A 20,160-nucleotide genomic window follows, 5' to 3' on the forward strand; every position below is an offset into this window, starting at 1 on the left:
GCTCATGAGAGCGAACATGTATAAATCTTCCCAATGATGCCTTTAGTAACATCACATTGACAGCTTTGAATTGGTCATGGTGGGAATATTTTTATCACTATATTGGCAAATGCTAAAAATAAGGGCTTTTCTTCTGTTTTTGTTTTCACAGAGCTAGTGTACCAACACACTGGGTACAGGTACTACATAGTATAGGCAATTAAAACTGAGGCAATTAGTATAGACAATTAGGTTTTTCAAATCATCATCCCTTTTCCAAAAGGAAGGGAGGGTGGGAAGAGTATAAATGAATGATATTACTTCAATAGACATATAAATCCTACTATATGCAAAGCACCAGGGTAGGCTGGAGGAGAGAAACAGATATTGAGACAGAATTCATATTCTCAAGGGACACACATGCTCAGGTATAAACCATAACTTGCACACGAGTCATCTGGGGATCCTGGTAAAATACAGGTTATGATCCAGTAGGTCTGGGTGGGACTTGAGATACTGCATTTGAACAAGCTCCTAGGTGATGTTGATGATGCACCTCTGTGGGCCTCACCTAAGAAGCAAGGGTCTGGGAGGTGACCAAGTGCCCGTATGTACGGGCCAGTTAGCTTTCTATTAGCACAATCTATGCTATTGTGCTATCTCAATGTGCAATCCTCACAACACGACAGAGGTCTATTTCCCTTACCCACATTTTACAAGTGACCCAGCTGGTCAACAGCTATTGGCTCAAAGCCCGGTTGTCTGGCTCAGAGAATGAAGTCAACTCTCTTTCCAACATGCCACCTAGATGGAACTTTTCACCTCATTTCCTGTCCTGAAGATTATCCTTGCTCCTCCGTTCTCTTCCTGCTCTTTTCACTAGCTGTCCATTTCCCTTTCTACTGCTTATAAGCACTTCTACTGGAGAAGAGCAAAGGAGAAGTGGAAATAAATGCTCAAACTCATCAATTTCAAGTGTATGAACCATTTCCTTTATGTCCTGTACTTTGGTGCTTTGACATCTGGGGCCTTGCCCCTGCCCCCAGGGTTAGCCAATTCCCTGAGACAGAATTCACCAGTGAGCACAGAGAGCTGTTCCAATGGGGATCTCATTCTCTGGGCCACCACCCCCTTGCCTGTTCACCCCAGGGCCAGGTACCAGGCACCTAGCGACAGCCCCATGCCCCAGATCCCATTGAAACTATTCAAACTAGCCAGTCCTAAGCTGCTTACCCCACCCTGCCTGTTCCTTCCCATAAAAACCATAATAAAGACTCTTGCCCATATTCCCTTCTCCCCCTCTGCCTCCTGAGTGACCCTTGGACCCCCCACCAAGCATGGCACACCCCAACCTCTTGGGATCTTGAGTACAACCATCTTTCTAATGGCAGCTGTCTCCTACTCTGTTGGCTTCTCCATACCCAAATAATAATAAAACCTCAAGTTCCTCAGGAAAGAGTATGCTCAATCCCAGTGAATTTGTGGGTTATTTTTATCATCATCATGAAGGATTATCATTTCCCTTATCCCTCCCGAGCTCAGCCTTTCTCAGAGCTGGCTTGCACACATTCTTTATGGACAGCTTCTCAAAGTCCCTGACCAAGGCCAGCCCCACTTGTCCTAAACACTCCATTCCTGGGGAGAGAGCCAGGTGCCCCTCGCACTGTCAGGGCCTCTTACCTCATTCCCCGGCAGGTGCTGAGCATGACACTGGACTGCTCCGCCTTCCTCACTGTCCCGTGGTAAAAGCAGTGATCCTAGCAGGGAGAGAGCGGCAGTCAGACCACAGGACACTGACAAGCCAGCCATGCTGGCATCCTGAGACAGTCAGGGATGACTGTACACCTACCTTAGGTGTACATAACCTTAGATCTGTAAAGAGCTTTCCCAGCCACTGTTTTATTTGATCCTCATGATATTCCTGGGAGGAGGGACAGGGCAGATGCCATCATCCCCACTGAATCGATGAAGAAGCCAAGGCTCAGAGAAGCAAAGGGATTTGCTGAAAGTCTCTCTGCTGGTTGAAGAAGCCAGGATTTCAGATCTCTTTCTATAACATGATGCTGGTCACAGGAAACACTGGCTTCCGAAAAGCTTGCCTCACCACTAGAGTCACCTCTGTGACCACCCCCTGTGAGAGCTGAACTGTGTTCCCACCAAACTTCACGTCTACCCACTCTGCATTTCCAGTGCAGGGGGTACAGATTTGATCCTTATCAGGGAACTAAGATCCCACGGGCCATGTGGTACAGACAAAAAAAATCCACATCTACTCAAAACCTCAGAATGTGACGTTACTTGGAACAGAGTCTTTGCAGATGTAATTAAATCAAGATGAGGCAATACTGGACTAGAAGCCTTACAAAAAGAGAAAAGGACACTGATACACACACACCAAGAAGAAGGCCATTTGAAGGCAGAGGCAGAGGTTAGAGTCATGAAACTAGAAGCCAGTGGGTGCCAAGGACGGTCAGGAGCCACTAGAAGCTGCAAGAGCCTACGAAGGATCCCTCCCTAGAGACTACAGTGAGAGCATGGCCTTGGTTTTGAACTTCTAGCCTTCAGAGACGTGAAAGAACACATTTCTAATTGTCTTAAACCTCCAAGTTTACAGTACTTTGCTCAGCGGCCCTATGAAACTGATCTCTCACGCATCTTCCCTGCCTCCCTTGAATCCCCTGCACACCTGGACAGACCTGATTTTGCACCTGTGTCCATGGACACTTGCAGGTCTGCTGCTGTGCTCTCACCAGGGCATATGTCACAGCCATCTGGTCTTCCCAACCCAGCTGGATTCCTCCTGGCTACACACTGCGATGTGCCGGGCCCGGGGCTAGGCCCTCCCTAAGACACAACAGTGAGTGGAGTCCAGACTTCGCCGGACTTAGCGTCTTGTGAGAGCCAGTCGTAGTTTAAAAGTCATACAAAGATACAAATCATAAAGAATGGCTTGAAATAAAGTTTGAGGTGTCAGCAGAATGTTTGATAAGTAGGGTAGCCAGAGTATTTATGAGGCAAAGCAGGACTCTGCTGAGAGTGATAAAGCGCTAAACCAGATAGACAGACACAAACCAGGGCTGTCCTCAGCAGACCTATGGGTGATAACAAGGGACACATTCCTATAAATTTCGTCCCAAATAGGTCAAAAGAGATAAGTTGGAGCAAAGAGAAAAAAGGTAAAATCCCCAGAGCACAGTCTGGTTCTAAGGTCTTAAAAAGGATGTAAACTATGCAGTTGCAGATACGGAAGCCTTATCTTTCCCCACCAATGTCCTGTGAGCAGGGCCAATCAGGAATGTCCGGCATTCACCCACATAACAACAGTCTGAGTGAGCCATCACCAGGACCACACTTGACTGCGGTTGTTCCCTGGTCCCCAGCAGGCAGGCATGTGAACCAGGAGACAGCTAAGTAAGCCATTTGTCTAAATTCTCCAGTTCCAGTACCACCCAGCTCTAGGTGTGACTGCAGTGTAACATGCTTTAAATATATAAAGGGTCTTCACACACATCACCATGTGGCATAATAATGCCTGCCATTTACTGTTATTAACAACAAGAGCTAACATCTACCCAGCTACTGCTCTTGGATAAACAACTTACATAGATTTTTTTTTTCTCCTTTAATTCTGATCATAGTATTATGAGGTAGATACTCTTATTCTCACTCTCAACTAAAGTTGGAGAGGTTTCAAGTCATTCACAGGGCCACAGTGCAAAGTGGAGATGCAAACCCCAGCAGCCTGATTTCAGGCTCCATGCTCAGCCTATCTTAGCAAAAGCAGACCCAGCAAAGTACATGGGCTTAATTTGTCAAAGCTCTATTATTGGGACTTCCCTGGAGATCCAGTGGCTAAGACTCCATACTCCCAAGGCAGGGGGGGGCCGGGGTTCAATATCTGGTCAGGGAACTAGATCCCACATGCTGCAACTAAGAGTTTCCATGTTGTAACTAAGACCCAGCACAGTCAAATAAATATTAAAAAAAGAAAAAAAAAGCTCTATTATCTTCCAACACTGACCCAGACTGAGGTGTTAGTCTAAGCCTTGCTGCTCACTGACAGCAAGCAAAAAGGCATGCTCCTTTTTCCCATCTCCTCTCAATTTCCTCATCTGTAAAATGTAGTGTTGGAAGAGATGCTTATAAATTCCCATAAAAATCAGTGATTCATCTTACCCTTCCATATCCCTGAGAGTCATATCTTAGCATATCCAATTTTCAGATGAGGAAACTCAACATTAACAAGGCTGAAAGGGTTTTTCAGGTCACACAGCTGGTTAAAGCCAAGACTAAAACCCTGGCTTCAGACCCCAAACTCTGCAACTTGTTCTAGTGGAACACACCATTCCCCCAGTGACCTGACCTAGATCAGGGCTGGAACCCACGGGCCTGGCAATGAGCAGGATCAGGTTCCCAGAACTCCCACTACCCCCAGCCAAGTTTTGCGGGAGAGTGTGGTCTACAACACTTGGGTCAGCTGAAGCTAAGTGGTTTATTCCATTCCCATTTCTCTTTGAGTCTTCAGCTCCCAAATAAGAATACTGACTGGTAGCCCCCGGGACTGGGTGGGGGCTTTGCAAGAGCCCAGGAGGAGGGGATGTACTAAACAAGAAAACAGAGTCACCCCTACTTTAGCTGGGATGCACTCTGGTCAACGAGACCTTTGGGAAGGAGGGGCTGTCTGGGAGGGAGGGGAAGTTCTCTCACTGCCCTCTGTCAAAGGCCCTCACAACATCTCTGCCCAATCCAGAGAGCACAAAGAACAAGCACATGAACACAAGAGCCATGAAGTCATCGCATTCCTTCTCAGTTTCTCGGCCTGAGGGGGCCACCCTGAGGGGGCTTTCGTAGCAGGAAGCATGAGCTCATGGCAAACTCATGCACTGAGACCCATTCTTCCGCTCTGGGTACAGAAGTGCAAGAGCCCAACTCAGCGGAGGGTGCTTTGTGAGGTCATAATGGCGAGGGGCTTCCGAGGCTTGTCCGTCCCCTCCCATCTCGCTGGAGACAGAGAACCGAAGTCTGAAGGGAGGAAGAAGTTTCAACCAGGGGCCATGAAAAAGGTGTAGAGCCACAGCTGGCCAGTTCTCCCAGAGATGAAAGGACACGGGCTACTTTGCTGCAGGCACTGGCCACTCCCTCCCCATCCAGGAAGGTCTCAGTGAAGAAGGCAGCACTGATCCTGACATCCAAAGATCCAACATAGCCCCGCAGTACCTACTTACTTCAGACCTCACAGACCCCACCGAAGCATAACTGTCCTGGGTCCCTCTCCTCACTCAAGGGTGATCTGATCGACTCATCTGTGCTGTTAACAACTGACAGTGGCTATCATTGTTTTCTAGGCTATTCTAAAGACTGGCAGGACTATTTTAAAGACAGAGTCATGTGGGAATCTCGGGTTCCACAGGAAGCTGTTGGAGGGGCACTGAGGCACTGTGCTGCCTACACAGCACACCTCCCAGGTCTGCACCCATGAAAGCCCATGATGCCCGATCCCAGAGGCAAAAGACACTGCCCCTCCTGCCTGCATCCATCTTCTCTTCTCCTTCACCGCTGCTCTTTGGCATAGAGTTTGAGAGTGCTAAGTCGCTACAGTCGTGTCCGACTCTTTGTGACCTTATGGACTGTAGCCTGCCAGGCTCCTCTATCGATTCTCCAGGCAAGAATAGAGTCTGAGAAGGATCACTCAAATCTAGAATTTCTCAACTTGGGCACCACTGACATTTGAGACAGGATAACTGCTGTGGAGGGATGCCTGTGCACTGGAGGGTAACTGGCACACCCCTGGCCCCTACCCACCAGACAGTAGCCGTCACCTCCCAGTCATGACAATCCAAACTATCTCCACACACTGCCAAGCCTCCCATCCTTTGTTGGCTAAAATGGTCAAAGAAACAAATAGAACATTTTAGTTTATTTGCACCTGATTAAAACTGGTATAAATCATCATGAAGCATATTTTCCTTGCTTTATTATGTTAGTTACCAACATATTCAACAAAGGTTTTTAAGAAATGACTTAAACCAAAATCACTCCTAATTGAGAACCACTACTCTTATCCGAGTCAGACACGACTGAGCAACTGACTGAACTGAACTGACTCTAATCCTACAAATTCTAACAGGTCCCCTCTAGGAAAAGCTAGCAAATCATGAAATGTGTGTGATTCACGAGCTTAAATGTCCACCGGTGACCAAATGGCATGATGAAGCAAACTAAAAGACTAAAACTGAAAGACCAGCTTTTAAATGACAAATTTTTGTGCAAGGGACTTCCCTGGTGGCCCAGTGGTTAAGAATTCGTCTTTCAATGCAGGGGCTGTGGGTTCGATCCCTGGTCCAGGACCTAAGATCCTACCTGTTGTTGCTATTTAGTTGCTAAGTCATGTCCCCCTCTTCTGCAAGACCATGGACTGCAGCCCACCAGGTTCCTCTGTCCATGGGAATTCCCAGGCAAGAATACTGGTGTGGGCTGCCATTTCCTCCTCCAGGGGATCTTTCCAGACCAGAGATCAAACCCTTGTCTCCTGCATTGCAGGTGGAATCTTTACTGCTGGACCACCAGGGAAGCCTAAGATCCTGCATGACGGGCAGCAACTAAACCCACACACCACAACTAGAGAGCCCGAACACTGCTACTAAGACCCAACGCAGCTAAAAATAAATGAATTAAAAAAAATTTTTTTTCCTTAAATTTCTGTACTAACACCCAGATTCAACTTTGAGGGAGAAAAATAGCCAATATGAAAATAGCAGCAAAATAAGAAAATCTTCACATCGTAAACTCACACTGACAAAGCAGATCACAAAACTTTACCTACCCATATGAAAAAGCAACTAACACCTGACTGGGAAATCATTTCTTTTACTTATATTTTTGTTAGGAAGTGGGTAATACAGTGATTTGTATCAATTTTAATCAGATGCAATAAGCTTAAAATATGGTTTATTTCACCTTTTTAGCCAGCAAAGCGTTATAAATCCATGAAACAACAAATTCGTATGTTGTTTTTCCTGCTCATTCCCTGGATCTCAATCAGGGAATCAGTTCCTTAAGAGGAGGCATTGTCTCCACTGAGCTTCTCTCCTGGCTTCCTAGGGGTGGGGTTGGGACAGGGAAGCTGCCTGGGAGATAAAGTGTTGATCTGAACTTACCTCGGATTTCAGGGTGGTGGTTTGAGCATCGCCACTTGGAGTATAACACGTTTCTGTGTAGGCTGGAGCAAAAAGGTGCCTGAATAGAATAAAAAAAGACATTTGTCTCCTTAGAAGATAGACTTTACCCTCCTGTGAACAGTAGCCAGAGATTCTAACTGAACCTGGTAGAACCACCCCCAAGCATCTCCATGCAGAAGGAATAGGGCAGCGTTATGGAAGGGCTTAAGGAATAAAAAGATAAACAGAATGAAGTTTGTTATGAATTTTGTGTTCACTGGGATCATCAGTTAATTCAGCCACAACCAGATGCTGCTGACCACCAAAGCAGTGATATTAGATCTTAATTTGTTCTGGGTCCTGGGAAGATCACGTGTAAACACACTCACAGAATTTCCCAGGGTCTATGGACCCTACTGTATACCTTAATTGATTATTTTCCCAGCACATCCACTAACTTTTGGTATCAGCACACCAACCATTCTTTAAGGGAATCCCTCCTCCCTGTTGCAGGTTTTGTTAAGACTGACAATCAAGGAATCTTACCTAGCCTTGGCCCATTGTGCAAGCCAAGCCAATGGAGTAATGCTGCAAGAACGTAACAGATGGGAGCTATTTATCTGCTCCTTGTTCCTGCTACAAGGATTCTGGAAGTTTCCTTTGCCCATCTTTTATGAGACCTAATGGTTCAGATTTCCTGTGACCTGGTACTATGTGTTGCCTTTTCAATATTTCTTTTTTTTTCCTTTCTAAAACTGGATGTTGGTTTCTCTCCTGTTACAGACCTCTAGAAGCTGAGGTTAAGAATCCCTCGCCCAAGGCAAGGTGACCCCCGAATGAGGCTTTAGAATTTCTCTGAAAGTTAAAAGAGAACTAAAAATGCCAAATGGATTCTTCAACTAGTTCAGCCACATTAAAAGCAGAATGAATCTAAAGAAAATCGAGGTCAGGAAGCAAAATGGTTTTTAATGGAAGGCATCATTAAAAATTGGAGTCTAACAAAAAAGAATTAAGTGGATCTATATCTTTTACTATGGAAAGATGTTTAAAATGGAGTCAGATAAAGAAAAATTCCAGGAAAGTATGTACTTTTAAAATCCCTTTAAATGAAAAACTAATAGCAGTATACCCTAGGGCATGCATTGACAATAGCTGGAGGAGGACATGCCTATCGGTAGTGGTAGTGATCTCAGGGGATTACAGAAGATGTTCACAATGTAAGCTGTATATTTCTGAAAAACTGGTTGATTTAAAAAAATAATTATCATGTGTTTATTTTGAAAATGGAAAATCTAATTTGAAACTGCCTTTTAAAAAAGAAAAAAATACAAGCTGATGCCAGCACAGAAAGCCAAAGGAATCCTCAGGGACCACCCTGGTTTTGTAAGAGGTGACATTTCCCACAAGACAGGGTCACTGAAGAGGGTTTCTAGGGTCACTCCAGAGTCACTTCCAGCTCTAAGTTCTGGGACTCCAGACTCTCAGATTCCCCTCCGCCCCCAGAGCATAGTCAGAAGGCAAATGCCACAAAGATCTTCTCCTGCACAATATCAGGCCCTTCAACATCCAGCCTTGAACAAGAAGAAAAGAAACCCAACAGGGAGATGTAAAAACAAAGCAAAGCAGAAAACCTAGTTTGTGTAGAGAAACTCCAATTTACATGGCAAGTTTGGGTCAGTAGCTAAATCGCCAGATTCTTTCTTCCTCTTTCTCCTTAACATCTAACCAGCCAAGGATCTAAGGGAAGAGTCACTCATTTGTCTGAAGGAGATAAACTCTAAGCCCCAGGACACAGGCCAAGCTGTTTGCTCACCGGTATATACCGATGCTTAACATTCACTCAAAGGAAGGATGTGTTAACTAATTCCTGAATGAATGAATGAGTGAGTGAAGGAGGTAGTCACTGAGCATGCTAAGAGCTTAGGGCATGGTGTGGAATCTGAGAGACTAAGCTTCAGCCCCTGCTCTGACATTTACTATCTCTATAGCCAGGAGGGAGTTACTTTACCTCTCTGAACCTCTGTTTCCTCTTCTGCAAAAACCCTTCTGCTCAACAGACTTGTCATCAGAGTAAAATGACATAATGCATGAAAAGAACTTAAAATCAGGCCTGGCTCAGAGTGGAGCTCAGGAAACGTTAGTGATTATCACAATTGCTTTCAACAGGGATTGTGATGGGAAGAACTGAGAAAAACTGGCGGAATTTACCTATTTCCTTCCAACTCCCCCCAGCCATTAACTTCCCAGTGTATCACTTGAAAGAGGCGAGAAAACAATGAGCTCATTCCTGCAGCTCATTTCTGTGGTCTACTTCACAGACTGCATAATGGACGGCCAGTCAGGAGTTCAGAATCTAATGGTTCATTCCGGGTGCCAGACGTGAATGTTCCCACAGTAAGTGCACTCCTGGAAACACATCCTCAGCCTCTTCTACATCTTGGGAGTTGAGGGGTGGGGTGGAATGTTCATCTAGTAACACCAGGATGATCCAAAAAAGAGAGCAATCCAGACAACCTCAGAGGAGTCCAAATTCTTGTCGGTTCTCAGCCACATGTCCTCAGAACGGTGAGCATCTTTCTACACCTCCTTGTTCTGAGGTTCTGCCTCTGTCACTCAGAGCCTCAGCATTGAGAGAGACCTCAAGAATCATTAAGCCAAACTGGCTAGACTATGTGTTCCTTGAGAGCAGGGAGCACACGGCTGCCTTGTTCAAGGCTTCTCCTCAGCTCCTAGCACCAGGCAGGTTTATTCTGTGAAAAAGTGGATGAATGGATAAATGAACAAACAAATGAATCCTTTACCTTGTATAGAAATCTGCCAAATAGCCATCCTGCACTGAACATCTCCAGACCACCCACTCCATTCCTGACCACATACAGTAGTTAGAGAAAGTTGTTACATTGAACCAAAAGCTACCTTTCTCTGTAATCTGTACCCACTGGCCTCATTCTGTCTTCTGAGTCTACACGAAACAATTCTTCCACCTAACTGCCCTTTTCAGGATCAACAGCATCAGCATCACCTAGGAACTAGTTTAAAATGCAGATTGTTTAAAAAAAAAAAAAAAAACAATGCAGATTGCCCGGCCTCATCCCAGATGGCCTGAAGATCACAGAAACTGATACTGGAGCCCAGTCATCTATTGTAATAACTCTTTGAATGATTCTCATGCAGAACCACTACCCTAGACCGCAAGTTTGCAACATATTTTTAAGGCAGGCAAACTTCAGAAATATCCACCTGTCTCATCCATCGCACCCTGTATCTTTCTGAGCTAAAGAAACCCCAAAAAGTTGCCATCAAAATAGCTCATGTGTATTTATTTAAGTATGAAATCATTTCACCTTCACAACATACCTCTGAGGACACTGCGACCTCAAGACCTGTAACTTGTCCAAGCTGTCACAGCACAGCGTCAGAGGCAGGTTTCAAAGCCAAGTCTGTTCGACCAGACCACTTTTTAAGCAGCTGTTTTCTCTGTCTCTATTAGAAGTGATAGCTGAGTGATAGTTGCTCAGTCGTGCCTGACTCTTTGCAACCCCATGGACTGTAGCCTGCCAGGCTCCTCTGTCTATAGAATTCTCCAGGCAAGATTACTGGAGTGGGTTGCCATTTCCTTCTCCAAGGGAGGAAAAAGCATATTAGAAAGCAGAAGCATAAAATGAAAACATTGTCAGCAGTAGTCCAAGGAACAATTTCATGGTGATGACAGCAGTTTTGAGAACATGTGATGCCACAAAAAGGAGGCTCCTGGCTCTTAGATGTGAGAATATATGCAGAGAAGAGAAAAGGGGTAGCAAAGCACAGGGCAAGATAAAGAGGATGGACATGTAAGGACTTCAGCGCTATTTCAGTTGCTTTTTTTTCTCAATAATCCTTTCCCCAAATCGGGTTGCAATATTAGCCAGGAAGGTCATCCTTCCTTCTAGAAGCAAAAGGAAGGGTCATGTTTCATCACTACCATCTGTGCAATTGTACTGATTCATAAAACCCTGCTTTTAAATGCTCCCCAATGCCCCCAAGCTAGGCCCATCTATGCCCCCATGCCCAGGTGGTACCTTGGCACTGCTCTAAGCACCAAAGACGATCCCCTCAGAGACGGGGCCGCAGAGCCCCTGAGCAGCCCAGCTCAGCCCAGCTATTTCTTCTCCAACCACATCTTGTTCTCATCTCCTCTCTGACAAGGGGCTGGCTCAGCAGATCTGCAGGAAGCCGTCTCTCACCACTGGAGTGTATTAGGTTTTTCAGGAAACGAGTTGTGAGTGATGTGCGTCCAGGAAGAGAGAAGGACTGTCCAAGATTTCCCACCCCGCCCCCTCCTTTTTCTGGCTTTGATGGAAAAGCAGTTTCTGAAGAAGTGCCTCCCACCCCTGCCTTCGGGGCTCACAAGCCCATTGGCAGGCAGAGATTACACACCATCCCAAGGCTCACTACAGTGCTCACTTTGGGAGGAACCCTGGCTGCCCTGGCCCCAAAGTCCTCAAGCAATCTCCTGACTCTTTGCATCTTCTGAAACCCAACTGGGAAAATAAACTGTCCTCCAACTACTGGACATAAAATGTAAGGTCACTCTTCAGAGAAGGACAACAGAATTGCACATGGTGGCCTGGAAACTGTACACTCGACCAGACCCCAAACACGCTGCAGTTGCAACAGCCCTGACTCACCTTTTCCAAGGCTCACAGCCCTCAAATCCAGAACTGTCCCTTTAATGATTATATGTTATTGTTTAGTCGCTAAGCTGTGTAGACTCTTTGCGACCCTGTGGACTGCAGCCCGCCAGGCTCCTCTGTCCATGGGATTCTCCCAGCAAGAATACTGGAGGGAGTAGCCTTCTCCAGGGGATCTTCCCCACCAAGGGATCAAACTCTTACATCGCCTGCTTGGCAGGCAGATTCTTTACCACTGAGCCACCAGGGAAGCCCTTAAAGGCTATGGACTTGTCAGACCAATTTCAAATGCTTCTTCGAAACTTCTAAGAAACTTCTTCTTAGAAACTTAGAGAACTAAGTTTCTCTAAAACTCCTTCTGGGAAAAGAGAAGTGACAGGACTAAAACAAATTTGCAAAACATCTTCCTGAGTTCAATCCCCCTACCTTGCTACCATAGATAAGCAAATCAGTGAAGATAAAGTGATAACAATTTCCAAACTACCTTGAAAAACAAGCTACCCAGACAAGCTCAGCATAAACAAATATTAGTCTGCTCATCCCAGTGGCTGTTTTTACTGACACCTCCTTCTCCCAGGTCTCGTTTCGTATCTGGCTCTTTCAGGAGTACTGGGGCACTTACACACTGGCAGTGCTTGGCAGGTAAGCTGTGCTGGTCCCTCTTCTCCTCTCTGGGGGAGCTGCACCCTTACCCCATCCACCTGTGGTGCTGATGACACAGGCTCTTTCATTTCTCACTCATATTCCTAATGCCGTCATTATGGGACTCGCCACAGTAACACAACACCACCCGGAAATGCTGTGGAAAAATATAAAACCCCAGGCTGGGAATTTATGTCTCTAGAGAAGGTCTCAGAAATCTATTTTTTTAATAGTTTTTCCAGGTGATGCTTTTTCAGGCTCTGGGAATTCTACTCCATTGTACCAATTTTAACATTCTTAATTCTTTTTCTCATTTCTAGCCTCCTAAAGCACCCTCTCAAAATCTAAAGATGACACCAGCCCGGCCTAGAGGGCAAGTCCAGGGCCCAGACAGGGTTGGTTTCAGTACCAGTTGAACTCTCCAGTTGTCATTTCAAACCCTGAAAATGAGGCAAAAGATCATGGTGGTGCCTTTCAATGTTATACAAGAGCACTGACAAACTGCAGACTCTGAGAAGCCTGACTGAGGTTCTTTGGACTCCGTGGGGGGAAATGTAGCTTTGAAAGACTATTTACAATTAATTAAGGCAGCTCTTGTAAAACCCTGTAAGAGTAGATGTTAACTTGTAAAAACTTAATAAGATACAACATCGATGCAAAGGATTTCCACCTAACAGAAAAGATAACCCTCAAGGTTATGATTTTATTGCCCCTAGGATATTAACCAATTTTATATGTAATTTAGCACTGTTATCTCACCATTCTCTGTCCACTATTGAAATATATATGTATATATACACATATGTTTCCCTTATCTATACAATTTTTAAACCAGTTTTATCATTTTGTTGGTTCCCTCATTAATTAGATAAATAAAACTTAGACAAATGCTCACTAGTGAAAAAAAGAAATGTTTTCACTTGAGCCACCTAAACTGTTTCCTAGACAGCAAATAAACAATGTGATAATTATGATCTCATAGCCCCACTGACAGGATCAAATGAGAAAATACATTCAAAATACTAGCTATGACATTTTTAAGTTCTGTGAATTTGGACAAATTAATTAGCCTCTCTAGGAGAAGGTGATGGCACCCCACTCCAGTACTCTTGCCTGGAAAATCCCATGGACGGAGGGGCCTGGTGGGCTGCAGTCCATGGGGTCGCGAAGAGTCAGACACGACTGAGCAACTTCACTTTATTTTTTCACTTTCATGCATTGGAGAAGGAAATGGCAACCCACTCCAGTGTTCTTGCCTGGAGAATCCTAGGGACGGGGGAGCCTGGTGGGCTGCCGTCTATGGGGTCGCACAGAGTCAGACACGACTAAAGCGACTTAGCAGCAGCAGCAGCAGCAGTTAGCCTCTCTGAGTCTCAGTTTTTTCATCTATAAAATGGGGAAATAATAGAATCTACTTCATAGAATTGTTATACAAAGTTAGAAAAGTATCTATGAATATCTGCTTAATAAAATGAACAAAAGCAAAAGAACTCTTTGCAAAGTATAAAGTATTTGTTTCTACCGATATCATTGCTAACATTTTCTCCAGGACTAGTCAAGGCTATGGTTTTCCTGTGGTCATGTATGGATGTGAGAGTTGGACTGTGAAGAAGGCTGAGGGCCGAAGAATTGATGCTTTTGAACTGTGGTGTTGGAGGAGACTCTTGAGAGTCCCTTGGACTGCAAGGAGATCCAACCAGTCCATTCTGAAGGAGATCAGCCCTGGGATTTCTTTGGAAGGAATGATGCTGAAGCTGAAACTCCAGTACTTTGGCCACCTTATGCGAAGAGTTGACTCATTGGAAAAGACTCTGATGCTGGGAGGGATTGGGGGCAGGAGGAGAAGGGGACGACCGAGGATGAGATGGCTGGATGGCATCACTGACTCGATGGACGTGAGTGTGAGTGAACTCTGGGAGTTGGTGATGGACAGGGAGGCCTGGCATGCTGTGATTCATGGGGTCGCAAAGAGTCAGACACGACTGAGCGCCTGATCTGATCTGAGCTCTGTGCAGTGCACATGGGCTTCCCAGGTGGTGCGGTTGGTAAAGAATTCGCCGGCCAATGCAGGAGATGCAAGAGACCTGGGTTCAATCCCTGGATTAGGAAGATCTAGAGAAGGAAAGGGCAACCCACTTCAGTATTCTTGCCTGGACAGAGGAGCCTGGTAGGCTACAGTCCATGAGGTCACAAAGAGTTGAACACAATTAAGTGACTGTGTGCACACACACATATATATGGGCACATGGAGTAAAACCAGGTAATTTTCAAACCAAGACAATGAGTTTCTGAGGTTTTAATAATACTAGTCTCTCTCCTTTTGGGTATGTTTGGAAATTTCTATATTCATATTTTTTTTAACTAGAGAGGTAATAATAAGCACGTCACAAGCTCCCCAGCCTCAGTTTCCCTTTCTCTCAAATGGAAATGGTGATACCCAGGACAGGCACACATTGGGAAGAGCTTTTGAAAAGCAGAGAGTGATATTCTAGTATAATGGCTAGTGTCCATATTTGGGGCAAAATAACAGATTCAGTAAGTAGTGTTTTGTTGTCTTTTGTTTTCAAAGAGCAAGAAATAAAAGGGGAGGAGAGAGCTCGATCTGTCTCAGAACCAAGACTTCCAAAGCAGTGCTCATTTCACCTCTGACTCCAAAGGAATGGAAACAAAGCAACATGCCAAAGGCAAGGACCTAAAGCCAAATAAGGGGCCCACAGACAGAGGCACTCCTTGAGCAGAGGTGTTTCTCTTTGAGGGAACAGAAAACCAAGGAAGGGGGGTCTTCAAAGGTTGCTTCTGATGTAAAGAGTAGGAGATCTCCTCTACTGCACTCACTCACTTGGATCAAGCATCGTGGCTGCCAGAGGGCCAGCTCCAGAAGCAGTGCCACAAAGCAAGATGGTGCCACCCACAAGCCTGGCGTAAAGCCAAAGCATGTTGCCTTTCCTCCTATTAAGGAAGTGTCCAAAGAATGCATTAAATCAACACTGTTTTTCACGGATCGCATCTCATTACATCTTCTCCCAGTTCCTACAAGACCTGGCAGCCTCCGACCAGCTCCTGGTCCCGTGTTTGGCTTTTGTGCTGTTGACCGAAGGATGTTTGGATGAACACTGTTTACTCCTTTGGCCAGCAGGGCCTTCATTTAATCCTCTTCAGGCCTCACTCTTGGCTGCCTCCACGATGAATAACCTGTCTGTGCAAACAGGGCTGACCTCTTGGGGTGGGGATGCTTAACTGTCAGGGACCTAAGAGGCCTGCAGCATGGCTCACTCAAGAAGAGTTTATAAGTTTGTTTTGCAGTGTCCTGTAAAGTACCCATACAGGCACTTAGGGAACTGGATAAGAAGAGTTCGGGGAAATGGGGTACTACTCAGAAGTTTACCACTTCTGAGAAAGCTAAAAAAAAAAAAGTGACTAGTGCATTAGCAAACAGTTTCTGGTAAATAACCAGTTACCAGATTAACCCAAAGGGAAGTCAATGCAAGAGGCAATGGTTAAACTGTATAGTAAACTTTGGGGATAAGACACGGGGCAAGAGAAGAAAAGAAACCTCTAAGACCACAGGACCTCTGAAAATATGCTTAGAAAAAGGGAGTAGATAGGACATCCCATGAATAAAAGCAAACAAACAAAAAGTGAAGACCACAAACGCACCTGCCCTAAATGTGAGTTCCTGGTCCCTTTTAGGCTCTGATTAAATATCCCAGTAACTTTGATAAACCTTGCCCAGTGTTTTTCAGCATGCTAAAGAACAAATCACAGCAAATGTACACGTCAAGAAGGTTTGAACTTGGAAAGTCTTCCTAGATCACAGTGGACATGTGTCATCCTAGACTGCCCAGTATCTCTGCCATTTTCCTGTGAAAACAGTGCCAAATTTGCATTTAGAGAAATATTCCCCTCTTGCTTCGTGCTGAGTTGGGTCACCTGGAGTTAGTCATAACAAACTAGGACACTCAGGTCTCATTTCATTGAATTTCAAGATGAGTGACACCTGGTGAAAATGACTGGAACTGAGACACACCATTGGTGGCACCAGAAGAGACCACCCGACTTCCTAGACCCTTTCAAGCCTTACTTCTTCAGCTTCTCCCTCACTCTATTGCCTCATACCCTGCTCATAAAGCAGTTTTTGGAGAGGAGGGGGATTGGTGAATAAATTTCAGACAGCAACAAAAAAAATCTTTATATAATCAGGCTCTCTGTTCAGTGCTTCCCCTCACCCCACCCTCTACTCTCACCAATGTAGAATTTGAAAAAGAACAAAAGCAACCTACCAACATCACACAATTGTATTTTGCTTCAAAACTCATCAGTCTAAATAAAGTTAGCTAATCATCAGCAGTAGATAATCCAAGAGTTGGGCCATCCAGACACTGCCAGGAGGCAGAGAGGAAGGATGTTTATGAAATCTCATCAATGAATGCTTATTAAGCAGCATAATATGGTACAAACTACAGGGCACATGACCGCAGGAAGGCCAAGTCCCTCCCGGCTTGAATTCATCATGTACTTGCTCTGAACTCTTGGTACCTCTTCAGAACCTCAGGCCACGCACTTGCAGGGCCTCTTTGGAACAGTCATTCCACAAATATGTACTGAGGCCAATCATGTGCCAGGCACTGTGCTAGGTGATGCAGAGGAGGCAAGCACTGCTTTCCTGCCCTCCACGTGGCAACTCGCTCATGAGGATTAGAGGAGGCTGAAGGGGTGGCAGATCATGGCAGCCCGGATGTGCAACTTTAGTGAAAGGATCATTTTGAGCTGAAGGCAACTGAGAAGAAGCAGATACAAGGAAAGTTCCCTGTCCTCCTTCCATTTGCCTAAAAACGAGACATCAGTTCTCGGTCCTCTACCAGGAAAGACAAAAGCTAATCCGAGACAGTTTTAGGCCCCATCAGCCTGGAGACGGTACCAGAGCAATCTACACAACAAATGTTACAAACCAGCCTTTATCTACCGTGCATTTCCCAAATGTTTACCTTCCCACAGTTAACTGCCTTTAGAAGCCTAAAACCTCTTTCCTTTTTCCTACCATCTCTCTACAAACTTATTGTCTTTTGTTGAAGATGCTACAGAATCCTGACTGCCAACTGCCGCTTATTTTTCTCTGGGTATCTCCCATGTATACACTTTAATAAACTTCTGTTTTTCTCTTGCTAATCTCTTTTGTTACAGCTGAGAACTTGAACAGGTAGTCAGAAATTGATTTTTCTTTCTTTCCAAGGCCATCTGTGAAAGTACTTTGAAAACACCAACAGGCCACACAGAAGGTAGATATTACTAGTTGGTCCCTAGAAACCAAGTTTCTGTTTTACAACCTATCGGGCTGGCCAAAAACTTCCTTCCTTGCTAGAACTACTGCAAACCAGAGCAGCAATCAACTCCCAATTTCCCCTAACAAGCTGCCTACAGCTTTGGAGGAGGGGTGCCTGTGCACGAGTGTGGGTGTGTGGAAAGCAGAGAGAAGAAGAGCTGCCTAGGGGTCAGGGACTCACCATCCTCAACACTGCTGGTCTCCTTTTCCACAGCCATATTCCTGTCATCACACAAAGGAAAGGCCAGTTTTACCTTTGCATTCTTACCGAAGCCCCCAATCCAGCATTAAAGCCAGATAAAGAGCTTTTAGCATACAAGGAATCTAACATCTCTCCCAACACTTAGAGCCCCTCTTTCTCTAGCACTTCAGTCTTTCTCCAAGGGAATCCCTTCCCAAGACTCGTCCTTCCTTTCCCAGGAAGGGGGACTTGGAAAGAGAAACCACGCCTGATATAATACAGCCATTCTACCCCGTGGCCCATCTGGATCTCTCTCCAGGGAGACTGATGCAAGAGAAGAAAACATGGGGACTGCCAGTTTTCTGCAAACCCGTAACCTCAAGGAGGGTGAAAGGAGGAGGAAAAGGGGGCAGTGGGGCACATGGGTGCTACGGAGGGGCCTGGAAGACAGCCATAAGTACAGAAGTCATAAAGACCCCAATTCTCCTTAAACTGGCTGAGGAGTCTGGCTCAGCTCCACCCACTCAATGATATCATTGTTTTCAGCAAAAGTCAATCTGAGAATCCACAAGGAGGCTCTCAGCGAAGCCTCACCAGTTCCTGGGAGACCAAGTGCTTAGAATTGTAGATAAGGGGGGAAGTCTATATACAAAGAGTGCAAATTATAAAGATAACCAGGGTAAGGACATACTTCGCTTCTGCCAGGACTTTTAGGGTCATGGAAAGAGTATAGGATGCTACTTTTCACATAGATTTTATCAGTGGATTCCCAACCACCACAAGCCTTCAAAGTTGATGACTAGGGGTTATTACCTTCAACTAATGGGAAAACTAAAGATCTGAGAAGAGAAGTGGCTTATCCAAGGTTCTGCTCCCAGCTAAGGACAAACCCTGGGGCTCAAACCACTGTCCTGCTACTTTCTCAAGTCAGGAACCTCAGATTGGCCTTGGAAGCCATCCTCTTCCTCAGCTCATATTCAAGCCATCTCTCAGTCTCCATGATGCCACCCTATAAATATCTCTGGAATTTGACCTCTTTTGCCTGTATCTGCAACTTCTTCCCTAAATTAGATCACCATCATCTCCCCCTCAGGTTCTAAGCTTTTTGAATAGGTCTGATTACTATTGCCAGTCTTGCCCCTTTCAATCCATCCTCCAAACTTCAGTCTAAGTAATCTTTCTTACATGCTTTGGATGCTGTCACTATATGGCTATTAAAATCGTCTTTGTCAGCTTCCTGTTGCCCTCAAGATATACACCAACCCTTTTAAGGAGGCGACAAGGCCCTTCAAGGACTCTCCCCTACCCACCTGGACCACTTCCTTCCTCTTGCTTTCTAATTTCATCATCAACAAAGGCCTTTGTTCTTGCTACTGGCCCTGGGTGGAACTCACCCCCTTGTATAAACCAACTCTACCACCCCTCTACCACCACCCTACTTCTTCCTTTTACTTTACTTCCTCCTGAAAGGCTTCCCCAACCCCTGAGCCAGGGTAGGGTCCCCTTCCCCATGCTCCCACAGTACCTTCTACTTCCCCCCATCATAGCATGCCCCACACTGGTCAGTAATGATTGGCTTATCTTTCTCCTCCACTGAGCAAGCACCAAGATAGCAGACAGTGTCTTGCTTGCTGTTACTCTTCCAGGAACACCTAGGACCAAGCCCAATGCCAGCCACATAGCTGGTACGCATAGTATTTGTTAAATGAAGGAAGAGAAAGTAAGAGACAGGAAGTTAAGAATTCCCAATGAGTAATCCATAACTGAAGCCCAATACACTGGAGACTCTTGTTAGTAAAACCAGGGATTCTCTGACCCAATAACTGCTTCCAGGTAAGTTTGAGCAAGACCTGCAATTTGCTCCAGGGTACCCAAAAGCCTGTTCATTCAGTATTCAAGGTATTAACCAAAGGTGTGTGTATGTCACTGAGTTCTAAATAGAGAAAGAGTAAAGGTTACCTTCTTAAAATCAGATTAAATCTCAGGACAGAACCAGTCCAGAAGCCTCAGAACTGGCCTCCTCCTCCCATAGAGGAGAACTCTTCTCCAGATAATCATGTTCCATTTCCTAAGCACAAATGCTGAAGAGCAGAGATATCCTCCAGCTTACACAGAATCTGGATGAATAATCTAGGCACATCCTTGATGAAAAATTAGGTCTGTAAGGTGGGACTTTAAGCACATCCCCCAAATCCAAATGCATAGGCATAC

At 45.3% G+C, this 20,160-nt stretch overlaps 1 protein-coding gene across 2 annotated transcripts in view; it reads right to left on the reverse strand.

Annotated features, from left to right (window-relative positions):
- The window catches only part of ADAM19 (ADAM metallopeptidase domain 19), an 89,225-nt gene that overhangs the window by 46,924 nt on the left and 22,141 nt on the right, over positions 1-20,160 (reverse strand). For both annotated transcript variants that reach the window (XM_070373009.1, XM_070373010.1), the window contains exons 4-5: positions 7,137-7,215; positions 1,660-1,736 (exon numbers count right to left, since the gene is read on the reverse strand). In XM_070373009.1, coding sequence (XP_070229110.1) covers positions 1,660-1,736; positions 7,137-7,215 — 156 coding nt within the window. The remainder of the gene's footprint in view (positions 1-1,659; positions 1,737-7,136; positions 7,216-20,160) is intronic.

Source organism: Bos mutus, chromosome 7 (genome assembly GCF_027580195.1).
Source record: "Bos mutus isolate GX-2022 chromosome 7, NWIPB_WYAK_1.1, whole genome shotgun sequence".
Taxonomy (NCBI): Eukaryota; Metazoa; Chordata; class Mammalia; order Artiodactyla; family Bovidae; genus Bos; species Bos mutus.